At 48.7% G+C, this 19,374-nt stretch overlaps 2 protein-coding genes across 5 annotated transcripts in view; both read right to left on the bottom strand.

Annotated features, from left to right (window-relative positions):
• Positions 1 to 430: 430 nt before the first annotated feature.
• DDN (dendrin) lies at positions 431 to 4,619 on the bottom strand. Its single transcript, XM_040488267.1, has 2 exons — positions 4,406 to 4,619; positions 431 to 3,994 (listed from the first exon to the last, which is right to left on the bottom strand). Exons 1-2 carry the CDS (start codon positions 4,612 to 4,614, stop codon positions 2,083 to 2,085), a joined length of 2,121 nt encoding a protein of 706 aa, XP_040344201.1. The 5' UTR covers positions 4,615 to 4,619; the 3' UTR covers positions 431 to 2,082.
• Positions 4,620 to 7,548: 2,929 nt separating this feature from the next.
• Positions 7,549 to 19,374, bottom strand: part of PRKAG1 (protein kinase AMP-activated non-catalytic subunit gamma 1) — a 13,034-nt gene continuing 1,208 nt past the window's right edge. The window contains exons 2-12 of one of the 4 annotated variants that reach the window (XM_040488263.1): positions 16,540 to 16,588; positions 10,514 to 10,666; positions 10,232 to 10,313; positions 10,075 to 10,133; positions 9,884 to 9,929; positions 9,727 to 9,781; positions 9,285 to 9,411; positions 9,014 to 9,179; positions 8,822 to 8,859; positions 8,408 to 8,554; positions 7,549 to 8,268 (exon numbers count right to left, since the gene is read on the bottom strand). In XM_040488263.1, the coding sequence (XP_040344197.1) occupies positions 8,164 to 8,268; positions 8,408 to 8,554; positions 8,822 to 8,859; positions 9,014 to 9,179; positions 9,285 to 9,411; positions 9,727 to 9,781; positions 9,884 to 9,929; positions 10,075 to 10,133; positions 10,232 to 10,313; positions 10,514 to 10,666; positions 16,540 to 16,588 (1,027 nt within the window). In that variant the 3' untranslated portion in view covers positions 7,549 to 8,163. The remainder of the gene's footprint in view (positions 8,269 to 8,407; positions 8,555 to 8,821; positions 8,860 to 9,013; positions 9,180 to 9,284; positions 9,412 to 9,726; positions 9,782 to 9,883; positions 9,930 to 10,074; positions 10,134 to 10,231; positions 10,314 to 10,513; positions 10,667 to 16,539; positions 16,589 to 19,374) is intronic. The other 3 variants (XM_040488264.1, XM_040488265.1, XR_005794429.1) reach the window with 3 other exon arrangements.

Genomic DNA, 19,374 nt, shown 5'->3' with positions numbered 1-19,374 from the left:
CATGGAGACAACGGGAGACCCAAATCAGAAGTGGTTTGAGAATGGGGCTGGGGCTCTGAACGCAGAGTTCGAGCTGGTGGACTCGTAGGGATGGGGGCAGAGGCGGGCGGGCCAGGACTCTGCGACTGAGTCTGGGCGAAGCCCCCGCGCCCGCCGAGTCGGCGGCTAAATTTACCCAGGCTGACTCAGCCCTTGCCCGGAATGGGGGGTGGGGGGAGTGCGCCGGGGCAGTGGGAAGAGCCAGCGGGGGTGGGGTGGGGGGCAAGGAAGGAAGAGTCCGGACTAGGGGAGACAGGGTTGAGCCGGGAGTTTCCATCAAAGAAAGGAGTCCCCCCAGCCCCCCACCAAGTGGGAAGAAACTGGAACCCTGGGGGAAGGACAACGGAGGGAGGGAGTAGGTCAGGTCGGTGAAAGGAAGAACATGCCAAGATTGGACAAAGGGAAGCTTAGATTTATTGAGCGCCTACTGTGTGCCAGGCACTGTGCAAGGCGCTTTACATACATTATCGCATAAAATCCTCACAACAACCCTGCGAGGTAGGTGTTTATAAACCCCCATTTGACAGATGAGGAAACTGAGGCTCAGGGAGGTGAAGTGATTTGGCCAAATTCGCATGGCTAGTAAATAGAGACAGAGCTCTCCAAGATGGTAGAGAAAAAAGACTTCAGTGTCTGGGTCCCAAGCCACTTGGCGTGGGTGAATACAAAGAGGGGCTCCGCGCGCTCCAGAAGTCTAGAAGGCCAGAGGACTGCCCCCGACCTCACACGGCTGGAAGGCGGGGGACCGGCGCGCAGTAACTGGGAATCAACTGGTTAACTAGCAGTGCCTGGGTACGGGGCGGGGGACTCGGGAATTAGCTACTGGGGAAATCCGCGACCTGCGCGCGCCCCATAGTGGCTACAGCGAGTATCACACCCCACACCTACAGGCTTTTGGGGACCAGCCTCCCTCTTCCTTCCCTGGCCAAGGTTTCTGGAAGAGGCAGAGATGCAAGAAATTTTCAGGGTTCTTTCAGATGAGTGATACCACCGGGGTATGAAATTGTGGTAACAATTCATAGCATCACTAAGGAACACTGGGGAGGAGGAAAAGGGGAAGGCCTAAAGAGGTCCCAAGCTGATTCACTGGCTGCCTTCCCTCCCCAGCTCAGACCACTGCAGGCCAGGGACAGTGACAAGGCCACACTCCTGCTCTGCTTTGGGGAGCCCTCACCTAACCTAAGATACTGGGATAGAAGCCCTCACCCACTCACTCAGATCTTCTGCAAACCTTGGACAATCTCTTGAGTTGTGAACGAGTGCAGGTGAAAATGAAGCCACCCAGGGACACTCAGACTCCGTACATTTATTCCTAATTCTCTTTCTCGGCCGGTGGAGGAGAGGATAAGATACAAATCCTCCCCCAAGGATCCAAAACATCAGAGATGATGTTAGGACTCCCTCATTTTACATATTAGTAGGCCTGGAGAAGGGAAGTGACTTGCCTAAGGTCACCCAGCAGTCAGGGTCAGAGTTGGGATTGGAACCTTGTTTGGGGCCTTGTGAACCAAAGTAAGCCCTCTTCCTGTTTTGCTGGTTGCTTCTGGGTCCCTTCCTCTTCTGCCAAAGGCCTCTATGTCACCTGGTCACCTCACTCAGAAGCCTCTTCCATCACTTTCTCCCTCCAGCCCAGAGACTCCGCCCTAAGTTGCCCTCCTATGACTATACCATCCCTGCCCTCCCTCCTGGTCCTGGCTAGGTCTCTCTGCTCAGCTCCACAACTAGTTCATCTGCCCCTGGTGAAGATTTTACCCCAGTGCCCTGAATGGAGCAGGGATTAAAGTCAACTGCTCATCCTCGCCTCTCCCGGAAAGGAAAGGAAGGGAAAGGAAAGTAAGAAAGGAAAGGACAAAGAAAAGAAAAAAAAAAAAAAAAAGAAACCATGAATTGCCACATGCTCCCTTTCCTTTCAATCGGGCGGCTGCTATTTCAAGTGTGGGAACGGCTATGGGTAAGGGGTACAAGGAAGTCTGTGAGGAAGAAAGAGGACCAGTGGGCCCAGAGATGGAAAGGTTGGGGAACACAAATACAAGAAAGGGCCTCTCACTGCTGCTCCCTATTTCCCTGTGGCATCCCCTTAGTGTCCCTTTCTCCGAAGAAGGCCTCCTCGGTTCGGTTGATGACATCTAGAATCTCTCGGATACTGTCGCTCAGCTCTGCCGTCTTCCCGCCTTCCCCGGGCCGGGGCCGCTCATTTCGCCAGGAGGCGCCCGAGGCTTCGGTGTCGCTTCCATCAGAAGAGCCGCTGTGGACGCTGAGCTCCGCAGCTTCGTCTGAGTCCGAGTCCGGGGCAGTGTGACGCCGGATGCGGGACACGGCTTCCCGCAGGGCCCCGGCGTAGGGCCCTGGGGTCCGCGCCCAGCCCCGGCCCGCGCGCCGCGGGACAGCCGCCACTTCCTCCGAGCCCTCGGCACTGCCCGCGCCTCCCGAAGCCGGTGGGCCTAAGACTGCGCGCTCTGGGCTACCTGGCTGCGTGGGGGCGTCCTGCAGGTTTACTTCGCCAACCGGGAGCCCCAAGATGCGCGAGGCGCGCTCCTCCAAGGAGGAGTCCGGGGGCTTCCCGCCCTCAGCTTCGAACCCTCGCCCCCCACCGAGCTGGTGTGAAAGGCGACTGCTCAACAGCAGTTTTTGGCATGGGGAGGGAAAGGCCGCGACTCCCTCGACCTCTTCCTTGTTGGGCTTCGGTTGGTTAGGGGCATCCCCCCCGACGCGCGGCACCCCATTGGGCAGAAGCTGTACATGCTGGGTTCGAGGGGTTGGAACGTACTGGGAGCGTATCACCACGCACGTGGCGTCAATGACAAAGACGCCTTCTCCCCGAGCAGGGCCGCGGGAGCTGCGGGGCAGGGTGTGGGCGCGGCGGGCCCCTTTCCAACCCTCCAAGGTCTCAGGTCCTGCCCCCTCTCTATGACCCAGGGACTCTCTCCATCCAGTGCCTCCTGGAGCCCAGGGTCTGGGGAGGGTCTGGCTATGTCGCGGTGGCTGCCTTTTAAGGGAGGGAATCCAGCATTTGGGGAGCCAGCTCTGTTCCCTACTTTCTTTCCCTTCCCCGGGGCCCTTGAGATGGGGCCTGGACCTGGGAGCGGGACGCGGTGGGCTGGGAGTCGCAGCGGCCAACCCCGCAGGAGCTGTCTCCGAGCTTGGGCTCCCAGCAGCTTTGGCTTGGGGATGGCTGTCACTACCACTATTCGGGCCGGCACTAGCCAGCCCCAGGCTTTTCTCCACGGCCCCTTTGCCGGACTCCAGCCTTGGCCTGGCTGTTCCACAGCCTGGGGATCCCCCCAGGAGACCCCGTCCCTGTCGGAGACCCCAAGCCCCGAGGACGTCCCGATAGATCCGAGGATCCAGCCTCTTCTTTGTGAACCCTCCCTCTGTCCTGGCAGGAGTCGGAGCACAGGCTGCTGAGGCGGGCGCCTGGGAGGGCTCGGGGCCTCGCTTAGACCCCAAGGTCCTGTGGGGGCCTTCGTAAGAAGGTGGAGCCACGTAGGGTGGCGGGCGGTCCCAGCGTCGTCGCAGGGCCGTCCCGGCTGCGCCCCTTAGCAGCAGGTGTGCCTCGTAGCTGGGGGGCCCTGACCGCCTACCTCCCCAGGGCCCCGCCCACGCCGCCCCTGGGTCGCTCTGAGGCTGCGCGGATGGACGGGGCGGTCGCCCCGCCAGCCCCAGGCGCTCGGGTCGTGAAGGAGCTGAGGGCCCTACAGGCTGGGCCACCCGAGGGGCGTTCCGAGGTTCCGGGCGGGGCCGACCGAGGGGGCTCCTTCGGGCCCCACCAGCCTTGCGCCTTTTTCGCTCGGTCTCCTTGGCCTCCCGCTCTTGCGATGCCGCTTTCCTTTTCTCTTGCTCCCGGGCTCGGGCCTCGGCCGGGGGCCCCGCCCGCCAGTTGGTCGCCTCCTGCAGCACCCTGGAGGCCCAGGGACGGCGGGGCGGCGGTTCAGGGGATCCCGAGCGCGGCCCACACCTGGGACAATGAGCAGGAACCCAGGTGAGCAGTTTGTGGGGGAAGGGGGCCGAAATCCGGGGAGCTGGGAGCACTGGAGACCATTTGGGGCAGGTGTGTGGAGGGGTGTGTGTGAGTGTGTGTGCGTGTGCACGTGCGTATACGTTAGGGCTGAAGTCGAAGCCGGACTCCTCACCATCTCTCCATGCACACTTTAACAGCGTCTGCCCCATCTCACCTCTTGCCCTTCCTCACACCCACTCCTGCCCCCCAAAACAATGCGGGACGAGTCAGGCCCCAGCCCTCGGGATGGGGTGGGGGGAGGCGTGGGAAAGAGAAGGGGGACCAGCAGCACTGGCTGGTGCCTGCGGGGAGGTCCGGACCCCACTCCCCGCCCCACCACTCTCTTCCCGTCACCCCTCCTTCACTCACGTGCGGCTCTGGGGCCCACGGGCCCAGTGGCTGGCTTGGAAGTCCATGGGCTGTCGAGGAGGGGCGCGGCGACTATAATGACAGGAAATTGTCTTCACTTCGATCACCAGCAGCTTGGATTTCTGCACCCAGAGGCAGCTGCCAGACTCCTCATCCTGGGGCTCCCGGGGGCTGTCGGGCCCCTCGGAGAATAGCTGGCCATCCAGCATCCTGCCCCACCCCACCCCGGCCCCCCACCCTCCCACCCGCCCCGAGAGCCCCCTCCCAGCCCGAGGAGCCGGCGCCCACTGCAGAGCGAACGGGGCCAGAGACTGGGGACTATATATACCCGGGCACACGTGTGTGCCTGTCTGTGTGTGTGTGCGCGCGCGCATGTGACACGGCGCGGCGCGGACGGCACAGCGCTGTTACCTCCCCCATGTGCACGGCCGCCCCCTGGGGCCCGGGATTGGGCGCCCCTTCCCATTGCTCATGTCCCCCAAGCCTGATGGGACCTGCGTGAGTGGGCAGGGGACTTCTAATTCTTGCCAAGCTGACGGTGCCCCTCCCCCACCCCCATTTCTTCAAGCTTCCTGTCGTTTTAATCCTTCCCTCTTCTGCTTGTCGGGGTGCCTGACCACCAGGGTTCTGCCTCTGACTTCCTGCCTCGGATTTCAGTTTCCCGGACAGGGAGGTGATGGGAATGGAAGTCAAGGTCTCTGCCTGCCACTCTCCGCTGGTTTCCATGGGGTTGGGGTGCAGGGGGTCTATTTTTAGCGGCAGTGGCTGTTCGGGTGCAGAGAGATGAGTAACCAGCTTCCATGCGGTGGAGGGAGGAGGCGGTGGTTTTCACACAGCTTTTATGTGACTCTGGGGGAGAGCTGCCTCCCCCAAGCCCAGAAAGGGTAACCTCCACACCCTTAACTCCTTACCCTCTCAGTGTTGCAGCCCAGGGCTGCTTGTACAGCTGCACACAGGAGTCTGTCTTGGCCATCCTAACTGTCCCACACTCCTGTTCCACATGTTTGTCCTTGGGGACCTATGGAGCCCTCTCCCCGCAGCAGGCTCTCCCCCAATCCAGGAGCCACTACTTGGGGGTCATACTGTTCTGTGCCCACACAGCTCTGCTGAGCCTTATGGAGGACAGACCACGGTGGTTATGCATTTGCACCCTTTCAGAAGGGATGGAGGAGGAATACTGTGCTCTCTTGGCAAAACCAACCCCCTAGCAACTGAAATGATGAAAGTGGCCCCCACTTCCCAGGGTAGAGCTCCCCCTCACCACTACCACAATCCCTGGCTCACTTCCCCCCCACCTGAAGTGGTGCTCAAGATGGTCACCTTTTAGGATCATTCTGTCCCAGGGGCAGAAGGTGTTGCTTACATCTACATGATCCCTCCCCCCAAGCCTATACCAGGTGTCCCCTGATTCACCATGGTAATGTTAGTGGCAGCACAGCCCACGCCAACCCTTCCATGCAGAGACTTAGCAACCATGCCTGGCAACCATGGCAGCAGCTCCAGTGGAGGAGACGGGTGCAGGGAGGTGGGAGAAGAGTGTGTATGGTAATGGTTGCTGAGGAAGAAGGGATAATTTGCCTCTTCTAAGAGGACTAAGTAAGAATAAGCCATGAGGCTCCTCAATTTTGTCCCTTATCTTTCCTTCTACTCCATTCTCAGATTCTGAGACTGATTGGTTGGGTTTTAGGGGAGAATGGGAGAGGCAAAAGATCATGCAGCCCTTTGGGTACAGACCCTTCCTTTTACGAAGATGGAGCCAGAAGGGTGTTGTGGGGCAGAGATGGACTTACTGGGAACCAGAACAATCAAACCCAGGCCCCCTGCTCCCCAGTATGGACCTTTACAATAACCCAAACAGCCCCTATTCCAACCATTGGAGGCCCCCCCCCGCCCCAGACCCTTCACACACCTACCAGCTCTGCACACTGGTGGCTCTTTGCTCCACAGTGCTTCCTTCCACCTAGGTCCCACCAGAGTCCTAAGGCTTTTTAAAGCCCTTGCCTCCTCCCTAGACAAACTGTCCATGATGGAATGTGACATAAGGAGACATCTGTCCTTTCCATCATGCACTCACCACCCCCCCACATAAACATACCCTAATTCTAATAACTTGGAAGCCTCCCTCCCCCAAGTCTGGGAATGTGCTGTAAGCTGTGAAGAAGAGAATGCAGAAGCAGGGACTTTCTCCAGAGCCAAGATGGGGGCCCTGACAGATGCCTTGAAACTCTTGCGCATGTGCCGTCAGGAAACCTACTTTGGAGGAACCAATATGGTATGTCAGGGTTCATCAGAGTTCTTAGGTACAGTGTGCGTAGGGCAAGGAATTACTCCAAGATGGCTTCTGGTCTTGAGCAGGAAACGGTATCAAACCTACAAGTCAGTGGTGAGATGGCACCCAAAATCTGGCTCATGCCCAACAGTCTAGCAGTCCTTATGGTGTTTGGTGTTGACTATTTGGGCCCACACGGTTCCAGCACAGGTAAAGAGCCTGCTCCCCACAACCCTCACCCTCCAGCTCATTCGCACGTTGGCGGAATGGCAAGGCATTTTGTGGGTTCAAAGACAGTGCCAGCCCAGCAAAATTCAAACACAGAGTCCAACCTTCCCTGAGAAAAGTTGATGACTGTGGCATGTCTCTGCCTAAAGGAGACCTCAGTCCCTCTACTCTCTGGAGACAAAATACTATTATGAGATTTTCCTGGGGTCCAGCTATGGTTCAGGCAGAGGGGAAAGTGAGGTAGCAAGGAGAATTTCCGGGAATAGACTGGGAAAGGTAGTAAGTCTAGCACAGTAGTAAAGAGCAGGAGCTCTGGGGCCAGACTGTTGGGTTCAAATCCTAGCTCTACATTTTATTAGATGTGTGGCCTTGGGCTGGTTCTTAGTCTTCTGTGCCTCAGTTTTTTTGAACAATCTGTAAAACTGGAATCGTGCCTACCATTGTTCTGAGGATTAAATGAATTAATATATGTAAGGCACAGAGAATGGTGCCTGACACAATTATCTGTGTGTGTGTATGTGTGTGTGTGTGTGTGTGTATACATGTGCCATTATTCTGTTGTTGTCAATAATGAGTTAAAGAAGCCATATGAAGTAGGACGTTTGAGCATAGTGTCTATCAACTACAAGAATCAAAAACACTGCAATACCATGAAGAGGTTCCTGTCATTTTAATTACGTTTGCCATGAAAAGCAATAACCTCAGCTAATCACTCTGCCCTCCTCCTCTTCCTAACCCCCACCTCCCTTCATATGCACACAGCACAGGAACCCAAAGGCCCTCCTCCCCACAATCCTCCCCACTGCCATTATGGGAAGAAATGTCACTAAATGGACTCAGCCTCCTCCATACAGCATTTAACAGGATAAATAAAAATACCTTTAGAAGGGGTTTGTTGTGCTATTATCTCAGGGTGGAGTCAGGGGCAAAGGCAGAGGCAAAGGCTGGGTGAGGTCTGGGGATCTCTTAGAGATCAGAATTTGCTTGAGGGGCACACAGCCCATCATTCACCCAGTAAGGGGGATATGTCTAAGAAGGCAGGGGCTAAGATGGGCTAGGCTGTATGTGTGAGGACAAGGACAGCTAAAAATCCATTCTCCTTCCTCCCCCCACACCTTCCCCAGCTCCCAGGGAGTCCCAGCTAGGGGGATCCCAAGCAGAGAACAGAGTTACAATTCTCTTAAGGTTTCATCTGTGGTTCCTAGAACTGTGGGCAGGCAGTGGGGTATGTCCCCTGGTGCTGCCTGACCTGTTCCCCAGCTCAGGGCTTCTCTCCTCCTGTGAGCACCAGGGCCTGCAGGATGTCAGACAGTGATACAATCCCCTTGACCACATCATTCTCATCTACCACTACAAGTCGGTGAACCTGCGTGAAGCAACACAGGAGAAAAGGGATTTTAGTGACGGCCTCAGTTAGGATGAGCCCTTCAACTCCGACTCTCCTTGCCAAACCCCACACTCAAAGCTGCTTCCCCCAGCTCCTTCTGGGTCACTGGCCTCCCTACCTCTGCTTCCACCAGCCTGTTGATGATGGTCTCCAGAGTCTCATGCAGGTAACACTTGAGGACACCCTCAAAGTAATGTGATCGATGTTGGAGGGCTTTCGTCACAGACACATCTAAGTTGTTGTAGGTCTTTTCTGCTGCCAGATTCTGGGGAGAGAGAGGAAGGTGCTTGCAGGAAGCAAGGGAGCCAGCCCCCAACCCCTGACCCCACCCACCTACACCAGAGGGATTTAGGGTAGTTGTCAGCCATGCCCACAAGCCACACCCAACTCATTCAATTCCTTTTCAAATAGGATTCAAAAGTTTGGAAGCTTCTAAAACCCTTAGGTCCCAGAAAAGACTCTCTTCTACTCCCTCTCCACATTCAATACCCCACCCCTTTCCCTACCTCCCAGCCCCTCCACAATCACTCACGATAACATCAAACTTGGAGTAGATGTCCACCACACGCCCTAGGGGGACAGAGGCAGCTCAGCAAGGAGGATCTGGCATCCAAGGCTCCCCCTGCCTATAGCATCGCCCTCCGGGCTGAGCTGACGGATAGATTTTCCCAGAACCACCCTGGCTTCCCTGGAGCCCTCCCTCTTCTTCTGTGAAATCTCTCACCTTTCTCGTCTACTACTGGCAGTGCTGAAACTCGGTGTTGTACAAAGATGCCCAGAGCCACGTAGACAGGGGTGGTGGTGCGGACCATAGCAATGTTAGCATAGGTGCCAATCTGTAGCTCTTCCAGAGACTTAGACATGAACTCTGGCTTGGGGAACTCAGTGATCTGAGGAGAGAACCATCAGTTTGATCTTGAAGGCTCCCCAAACCACCCCTGGATACCCATCCAACCTTGTATATAAGGAGTAAAAACCAGACTGAGGACACTTACAAACAGTTTGAGGAACTTGAGGATACGCTTGTGGGTAAGGATGTACAAGGTGTTGCCTGATTCTGGGTCAATAACTGGCAGCCTGTGGATCTTGTTTCGAATTAATGAAGAGACAGCATCAAACAAGCTGTGGGAAGGTGGGGAATAAAGATAAGTCCCACAGTGCTGAGCCCAAGGTGGGTAAACAGCTTTTAAGAACATATTTACAAAGAGGGAAAACTGGTGACTGGGAGAGGACAGCAGTGTTCAAACCAGACCTAAAGAGTATGTGAGTGTATGTGTGTGTGTGTGTGTGTGTGCGCGCGCGCGCGTGCGTGCATGTGTGTGTTTGTGAGGAGCATCTTTTCTCTCTTCTGCCTCTAGATCTCTGGGTATCTAAAGCTTTAGCTACGCTGGTGGCAAGGCTCTTCCCTTTCTGGACAAATGGGTAGCTGGAACTCACCTGGCATTAGGAGAAATGCAGACAAGTGGTTTGAAGGAGTCCTGTAGGTACACCTCTGAAGGGAAAAGGGAGGTTCACAAAATACCAGTATGGAAAACCACTTCCCACTAAACTCTCCATCCCATTTTCTTTTTACAACCCCCAATTCTCTACATACCTCTCCAAGTTTCTATCTTGTGTTCTTCCAGCTCATAGATCTGTACCTGGAAGCAGAAGCAACAGAACTTGAGACTTGACTTGATCTCTCTGCTGCATTAACCCCTTGTAGTTTCCTTGGGAGAAAGGAACTGAGAATGGGGGACTCTAGGTAGGGAAAGTGGTTTTGGTCATTGCGCTAAGGTTCCTTACCAAGGCTGATTTATAATAGCGATGCAGGATATTGATGAAATCGGTGATGGTCAGCATGCCTAGAAGCCAAGACAAGATCCCTCAGTACTGTTCAAAGCTTCTCTCCCTGCCCAGCACAAGATGCCAATAATACTGTGTTCCAGAAACTTTTGCTTACCCACAAAACTTTGCTTCTTACTATCCCACAAAGGGGCAGCCCGTACACCATTAGTCACCAAAGCAAAGAAAGCTTTCTTCACCTGTAGTCAAAAAGAGTAATAATCACAAAGGAAGATTCACAGGGTGCAGGACTTTAAAAGAAAGGGGTTGGGTATGCTGGGGAAAACATGAGACTAAACCCATATAAGGACAGGGATATTACCCTTGGGATGAGACAGGATGAAAGTTTTTGAACCAGAGGCTCCTAGGAAGGGGGATGGGAGAAGAGGATTTCACCCACCTGCAGGGAAGTATCAAATACAACCAATTTGGAGCTTGTGGGAATCAGGTCATAGCAGCGATGAGACTTCATGAAGGAAGTATACACACTATTGTTGGATTCTGGGGTCTCTGCATAGGGTGGGATAGTTAGAAGCTTCCTTCCATGCATCAACTCACAATCAAAAGAGGCAGAAAATAAAAGTGTAGTTGTTCAAATATTTAGAGGCTGATTTTTTTATAAGGCCCCCTTGTCTATCTATTTTGTTCCTATTCCCACAAAACCTGGATAAACCTGTTAGAAACCATTTCATTCAACCCCCGACTCCAGGTAGGGCTATATTTTTTGGCTCCTTATGCAAAAGATGGCTGACTAAAACAGAAAGTCTATGATATCTATCATTAACCTGTTTAGTCTAAAAGTTTTTTTCTCATCTTTAACTCAAATTTTCCCTTTCATATGTTTAAGCGCATTTTCACTTGTTCTCTTTTCTCGGTGAAGATGTAATTAAGCTTCTTAAAATTCAAGTAAGCTTCTTAAAATTCTTCTAAGACCTACAGATGAGAAAGTCCTGGTTCAAGTTGGGCCATTTTAGATCAACATTCAGTTGGAGCCCAGTGCTCAATTAACCTGGCCCAAAACACCCCGAGAGTCCATCTTGGGATGACCCTGTGAATCAGAAATCATCTCACCTACTCTAGGCCAATGGGAGACCCTGGATGTGTTTACTTGTCTATTCCTCGGATTTTAATTGCTTGCTTTAAAGTGGAGAAGCAACCCACAAAATAATAACCTGAATGTGCTATGTACTATGCTATGTGTACTTTAAAAATATGACATCGGGGGCGCCTGGGTGGCGCAGTCGGTTAAGCGTCCGACTTCAGCCAGGTCACGATCTCGCGGTCCGTGAGTTCGAGCCCCGCGTCGGGCTCTGGGCTGAGGGCTCAGAGCCTGGAGCCTGTTTCCGATTCTGTGTCTCCCTCTCTCTCTGCCCCTCTCCCATTCATGCTCTGTCTCTCTCTGTCCCAAAAATAAATAAACGTTGAAAAAAAAATTTAAAAAAAAATAAATAAAAATATGACATCATTTAATCCTCACAGATTGACAGTAAATCTGGAAAGCAAATGCTGTCCTCATTTTTCAGATGAGAAAACAGGTAGGAAGCAGTTAAATAAACTGTTCAAGGTCACACCATTAGTAAGTGACAAGAAAGACTTAAACACAGATCTACCTGATGCCAAAGTTCATGATCTTAAATCCTATGCCAGTTGTTTGTTTTTAATTTTTAACCAGTCATACAGATACACAGTTTAAAGAATCAAATAGTTCTACAAATTTTGTTAAGAAAAACTAGTCCCTGGCACCTACTGCCCTGTACTAGCCCTCCCCAGAGATGAGACCTCTTTTAGCTGATTATTTTGGCACTTATTTCTATGTGTATAATTAACAAGCTATATATATTGCTCTTTTCTGATTTTTCCACTTTTGGGCATTATCTATTATCATCCAAGGTATATGAGAATTTTTAGTTCTCCTTCATACTAAGACCCCAACACAAACATGAACCTCCCATCTCCCCATTCTTCCAGAAGTTAAACTATAATGTTGGTTACATTAGTATTTAAAAAATTTTGACTAAATATTATTATTCAGAGCTAAGCCCAACTGTAAACTCTTGACTTTTTTTTTCTTTTCCCCCTTTTTTCTAAAGATTTTATTTGTTTAAAGTAATTTCTACACCCAATGTGGGGCTTGAACTCACAATCCTGAAATCAAGAGTCGTATGCTCCACTGACCAAGCCAGCCAGGCACCCCTTCATTTATTTTTTCTTTCTTTTGCAACTTTGTTTTCCCTGGAGTTATTGTCATCTTTTTTTGTTTTTAATAACTAATTGAAGTATTTATAACTAATGCAACCCCAAACTCTTCACCAATTGTTTAAATCTCCTTTTCAAGGGGTTCAGAAGCACTAGTCTATCAATTTAAACAACCCAAAGAAGTTTATCCAGAGCCCAGTCTATTCTGACCTGCCCAAATCTGGGCTGGTTTGCTGCTGTGCACAGCTGTCATCCTGAGATCTTCCTTCATCACCATCCAGGGGCCCCCTTTCACGTCTCTCCTGTGTTGGCACTCCTGTGTCCTGTATCCTATGATTTCATCTTTTTTTTTTTTTTATTACTCCCTTGTTTTGGGGGTGTACATCTTCCTGTAGCTTCCCGAGAAAGGGTGCATGGGAGGTAAATTTTTTGAGAACTTTCAGCCTGCAGATATCTTTATTTTCTTTATTTTACCTTCATCTTTGATGTATAATTTGGCTGGATATAGAATTCTAGGTTTGAATTTATTTTCCTGCAGCATGCTGAAGGCACTGCCCCATTGCTGTCTAGCTTCTGGTGTGTTGAGAGTCTAAGGCAATTCTGATTCTTTTTATGTAACTTGTTTTTTTCCTCTCTGAAGACTCAGGATCTTCTCTTTGTTTCCAGTGTTTTGAAATCTCATGATGATTCTGGTTTAGGTGGGTCAATTTCATCCACTGTGCTGAATACTCAATGAGTCTTTTCAGTATGAAAACTAATGTCCTTCAGTTCCAGGAAATGTTCTTGAATTTTTTCCTTGATCGTGTCCTTCCCTCTGTAATGTCCTTTTTCTCTTTCTGTAATTCCTATTATTTATTTATTTTAAAATGTTTGTTTATTTTTGAGAGAGAAAGAGTGTGGGCCCGCAAGCAAGGGAGGGACAGAGGATCCAAAGCGGGCTTTGTGATGACAGCAGAGAGCTGGATGCGGGGCTGGAACTCATGAATGTGAGATCATGAACTGAGCCAAAGTGGGATGCTCCACTCACTGAGCCACCCAGGCACCCCATGTAACTGCTATTATGTAGATTATAAGAGTTCCTTGACTGACCCTTTAAGGTTGTTTTTATTTGTTTTGGTTTTTTGTTTGGTGAATTGTTGCTGTTGTTAAAATATCTTCTCTCCTATTTTATGCTTCTTTGTTTTGGGTGTGGTTTTTTTTTCCTCCACTTCTTTGATTTTTGTGGGGTTTTTTTAAAGATTGTATTTTTAAGTAATCTCTACACCCAACATGGGACTCAAACTCACAACCTCAAGATCACGAATCACATGCTGTCTGGACTGAGCTAGCCAGACACCCCACTTCTCTGATTTTTAATTCTACTTTTTGGGAAACTGCCTCAACCTAATTTCCCAAACCTTCTACTTAGTTTTGAACTTTTGCTATTATACTTTTAATATCCTAGAGCCCCTCTTTGTTTTCTGAAAATTCCTTTAACAAATGGTTTCCTGTACTTGTTGCATAGTGGAAATGTTCTTTATCTGAAATTAATGTTAATTTCTAAAGTTTTCTTCTCTATGCATTGAATTTTTCCTTCTGTTGTTTTTCCTGTTTCTTTTAAAAAATTTTTTTAGTGTTTATTTATTTTTGAGAGAGGGAGAGAGAGAGAGAGAGAGAAAGAGAGAGAGAAATGGCATGAGTGGGGGAGAGACAGTGAAAGAGGGAGACACAGCTGAGCTGTTAGCACAGAGCCAGACACGGGGCTCAAACTCACGGACTGCGAGATCATGACCTGAGCCAAAGTTGGGTGCTTAACCAACTGAGCCACCTAAGTGCCCCTTCTATTTATTTCTTTTGCAGGGGCAGTTTGGATCATTTTTCTTTTAAACAGTTTTTTTTTTTTTTTAATGTTTGTTTATTTTTGAGAGAGAGAGACAGAGTGCTAGCAGAGGAGGGGCAGAGAGAGAGAGAGAGAGAGACAAGCCAAAAGAGGCTCCAGGCTCTGAGCTGTCAGCACAGGGCCCGATCTAGGGCGCAAATCCACGAACCGAACCGTGAGATCATGACCTGAGCCGAAGTCAGATGCTTAACCGAATGAGCCTCCCAGGCGCCCCTCCTATTTGTTTCTTTTGGGGGGGATGCAGTTTGGATCTCTTTTCTTTTTTAACGTTAGAGACTTTCTTTAGATGTCTGGTAATCCTTGGTTTAAAGGAGCATTCAAACCATATTCTAAGAGTGCAGTCTTTAAAGCTGATTGGAAGCTCAAGTGTACACGTTAACTGTTAACACAGTTAACTTGTTAACTGTGAGCTGTTTAGATGGGGAACAGTCCGTATTTTTAGGGCTTTCTCTTCAAGGGGATTCTGGAGAGAAGGATTATTTATTCAGTTCCACGCTTGGGAGTATGAAGTCTTTTCTGTCAGCATTCTGGAAACTGGATTGGAAAAAGGACTGGAATTTCAGCATCCAGAGTAGTTCACTTCGTGCTCCTGCATTTGCTATAGTACTTCAGCCCTAAACTAGGCCTGAGCCCCTCTCCAGACCTTCAGTCTTTGCCAAAGTTGGGAGCTGCAGCTTCCTAGCTGCACTCAGTGGAGCAGGGAGTCTCAGATTCTGACTGCTTCTTAGATCTTCAATGCGTCTCGCCTTTCCCCATTGCTAGTTTATAATTCAGTTTTCTCGGGTCTGCTAAATCATTTACCACTCTTGCCTCTGTTTTCCAGCTCCCAATTACTATTGTCTCCTCTTTTATTCTCCCTATTCTGCCGGGTTTGTACCTTTTGAAAAAAATTTTTTATGGTGGTTTTAGTCGCTCTTTGTAGAAGAACAAGAGTAGATGTGTGTATTCAATCCACCACCTGTAACTGGAAGCCCACTATTGTTTTTCAAATTTGACAACGCACAGAACTCCCAAGAACATGTCTTTTTTCAAGGTCGTGTAGGGGAAAACTGTGGCCTGTGCTGCTGGCCCCTGTGGGACTCCAGTATTCCAAGTGTCCCCCATCCTGGGACTCCCCTGCCTTGCCTGAGGTGGATGGGCTAAAGGAGTTCCCAAGAACATGTCTTTTGATGTCAGTTTAAGGCATATTTCATTGATAGTTAAATAATATCATTTTAGGCTACAGAATTACAAGCATATTTGATTTGGCTGTTTCAGTAGTTTAAAAGTAATTTAAATCAGTTCCCCAATTTTAAAAATCTGGAGATTAACATAAAGATCCAAATTCTCAATTTCTTTCAAAATCAGATCTGACCAAACCAGGCTTGAATTCCTAAACGGTGACAATGGACAAGACCTGGATTGTTGCTGCCTCCTTTTACATGTGACGAGATCTACAGGTTGTCAGGAATATGCAGCCTCCAGCACTGCTTGGTTCATGCAGACAGTTTGAGTTTTTGACCCTTGCCTTGGTGCTACTGCAAATGTACTCGGATACATAAAACAGGCACTGCTATCATGTGGCAGTCTCAGTTATGAAGAATATCATCCAGATCATTCAAATATGACCATATTAACTTTTCTGGATACCAACAAAATGAAAACAGAACATTTAAAAAGTCTTGTGGAGAACTCAGAGACCCTTAATAATCTGTCCTAAGACCTCACCCCGTATTTCAATTCTCTGAGAAAGTATGTACTCCTGATACCATAAATATGTCCTGGGAAGCCCCAGGAGTGTTCCTGGGCAAAATCCTTTAAGGGGGGTGCCTATAAGTTCTGCTTCTTTCTAGATGGTCTACGGTTAACCATTTCCTTCTCACCAGTTATTCGGGAAGGTGCTGGAATTGCCTTCTCCTGTGCCCTGGATTTTATGGTTTAGTGTGTCAATTTCTAGATTAGTTTTAAGGGCTTTCAAGGCCTTTCTATAATTTCTTGTGTACACTCAGTGGCTTTAGTGAGCTCACTGGATGATAAAAGCCTAGTGGCATTGTTTCTGGGCTAATTCAAAAGTACTAGGGGCCTTGATTCATGGTTAGGCAGCCCAGAGTTGCCTATGGAAGTTTTTCCTCAAAAATTTCTTTTAAGTGGTTTGATAATTGAAAATCTTAGTCATCCCCACCCTGCCCAAGATTTACTCCTGGGTGCTCCTGCCAAATTACTATTCCTGATTTGTATGATTTTGCACATTATCTGGCCCAGTTTTGATTTTTCCCAGGGGGCATCCTGAGAAGATTTGAAAACATTGCTGAAGACAAGGTATGGTTCAGCTATTGCTTTCATAGCCGGTCTCCTTTCTTTAGTAAACTTACCTTGAGAATGCTCATTTTCCAGAGCTGGGGAGCTATCTGAAGAAGCAACCTGGAGAGACAAAAGAAACAAAGATTCAGCCTATCCTTGATTCCATCCATTTTAGCCTATCATTGGGAAGGGCTGGTGAACTAATGACTTCATTTAAAGCACCATAAGGCCCTCTTGAAATATTATCTCATTTAATCATCAGAACCACCCTGAGGTAAATACTCCTATTAGCCTTATTTTCACACATTAGGAAACTGAGGTTCAAGAAATATTAAGCAGCCTACCCAAGGTCACGTGGCTGGTAAGAGGTAGAATAGGAATTTGAACACATATCTGTGTGGTTCCAAAGCCTATGTCCTTATATACTACACTGCCTGATGAAATATTAGATCTTAAAAGCCAAGACTAGAAAATCTGTGCTTAAGGCCAGTCCCACAAGGTTCTCACAGATCTACTTTATAAAAACACGGAAGCCAGAGAGACAATACTGCTTTCCCCTCAATACTAAGCCTAAATGTAGACACTAGAATCACAGACATACCCCTTTACCCTAAGAGAGGACCACATCTGGGGAGGATCCCGGCAGTTGACTGTAACAGAGAGTTAAAGCTTAAATGACTGAGGGGTAGATGAGGACTGTCAATGCTCTGAAACTGAAGACCCGACTCCTCTTAGCACCCTTGTGAGTCAAAGGCTGCTACAGCCCAGAGGATGCTGGTTTTCTAAGTTTCTTTGCCCCTGACAGTCTTTGAATACAGAGAAACCTTCAGAACCATGTCTGTGCTCCCTCAAGTGGGAACATTTGGAAATTTCATTGTTATCTAGGAACGCAGGAGGGGTCATGATAATTTCAATCTACTGGAATGAACAAGTTTGGCTCCGTTTGTTCTGGGTAATATACCCAAACTAACTTAAAGTCATACTTCACCTACATAGCTGCTGTAGTAACATGAAATTAAAAGCCTCGGCTTGAGCTTGGTAAGTTGGCTGGTAAACAGGGTCAAGTTGGCAGGACAGCCCTAAACGTCCCTCCCCTAATGGGCCAGGGTGGGGGCAGAGGGGGAGGGGAATAATCTCCTTCTCTTCTCTCTGGGCTGCATACGACTATCAGCTTGGCCTGGCATTTTGGCAAGGCTATCGGAACAACAGCCTCATCACTTATAAGTGGGAGAGAGGGCTGTTCAGCAGTAAAGATACACACATAGTATAACACAGTCTCACAATGATCTATACAAAGACACAGAAACAGTTGCTTCTGTAGAAATTATTGTACCCATTATATAATACTTACATACTGCACTGTGCTACAGTGTTTTGTTTTGTTGGTTCATTATCTATCCAAACAGGTTTTAAATTCCTGGAAGCCTAGAACTATTTTGTATTTCTCTGTATCACCCATAACATCTAGCATGGGGTTTTGCATATAAATCTCAATTGCTTTGTTTTTTAACTCTCAAATTAATAACGATAATGATGCACACCGATATGAACAGAGAGACCTATGATTAAGTTACAGAGGGAGAAAACAGATGTACAGCTAGAGATACAGAAACCTACACAACAGTCAACCACAACTGAATATGACTTTATCTTTCTGCCTATTTATCCACAGAGGAGGATAATTATGTCCAGTCTTCTCTGCTTTTAATAACACAGGAGACCTGAGAAAGTCCCACTGTAATACATGAGTACAAAATATTATTATACAGACGCAGGCTAGATCTGACACATGGACTCACAGTTTCTTCTGAACTCCTGATCCACATTTCTAATTGTTTGCTGGACAACCACAGATGTCACACAGACTCCTCAAATGCTTCAATACAAACCAGTATCTGTCCTTCCACCCTGTTATTCTTACTGTGGCTCCCATCTTTGTTTTTTGCATTGCTCTTGTAGGTGCCTAGAACTGTAGTTTTGATTCCTCCAAGAATGGGCCACGTCAACATGTCTGCTTAGGATCGCAGGGCAGGGCATGACCTAAACTTGTCCTTAACATCTATCAGCTAAGCTGATATGTAAGAAATGCCTCAAGTCCCTTTCTATCCTTTCCACTTTTACAGTTTTAACTATAGCTTTTACCTCTCACTTCTGCAGCATTCTCTCAATTGGTCTCCCTGCCCTAAATCTATCTCCTTTTCATCTTTCATGCTGTCTCCAAGTTCTCTCACTAAGCATCTCAGGTTTGTAAGGGACTGTTATCTCCAGCAACCAGGAGCTCAATACTTTCTGAAGTAGCTCCATCCATTTGCAGAAGCTGTTGAGAACATTCCTAAAGCACACTTACTGCCTTGCTTATAGATCTTCATGGCTCCCCTTATTACAAAACAAAGTTCAAACGTAGTGTGGCATGCAATACCTTCAACCTGACCTTGGCCTACTTTTCCAATTTTTTCTCCCAGTGCAAGCAAAATCCAAACCTCCAGTAACATCATGCCACTGGCTCACCCCCAATTAATCTTTACATACCCTGATTTCTATGCCCATGCTCACACTGTTCTCTCAACCTGCAAAGCCCTCTCTTAGGTTTACAATAATTTCTCCCTCCCCATGCTTCCACAGTCCTTTGTTTGCATGTTGATGATAGCATTTATTACAGTCTACGTTCAGTAACAACTGTCATTGGCTTGCCCTCACCCCCACTCTAGGCAGGCTGAGCATTTTCAAAGCAAGGGTTTTCTTTTCTTTTTAAAACAATTTCTATCCCAAGAACCTAATCAGGACATAAAATGTGAGGGCCAAATTAGAAAATCTATATAAAAATGTTTTGTAAACTAGAACACATTTATGAGTAAGTAAAATAAAAATTGATATGTTGTTTTCAATTTAATGGAATCAGACCTTTC

The sequence above is a fragment of the Herpailurus yagouaroundi genome, unplaced genomic scaffold (assembly GCF_014898765.1).
Source record: "Herpailurus yagouaroundi ecotype Mexico unplaced genomic scaffold, PumYag 166, whole genome shotgun sequence".
Classification (NCBI taxonomy): Eukaryota; Metazoa; Chordata; class Mammalia; order Carnivora; family Felidae; genus Herpailurus; species Herpailurus yagouaroundi.
Note: the sequence above shows the minus strand (reverse complement) of the source record. Positions and strands in the feature narration are given on the sequence as shown.

Coding starts and splice junctions, on each gene's coding strand:
- DDN (XM_040488267.1), bottom strand. CDS start 4,614: ATGCTGGATGGCCAGCTATTCTCCGAGGGGCCCGACAGCCCCCGGGAG. Junction 3,995..4,405: donor CGTGGGCCCCAGAGCCGCAC/GTGAGTGAAGGA, acceptor TCATTGTCCCAG/GTGTGGGCCGCGCTCGGGAT.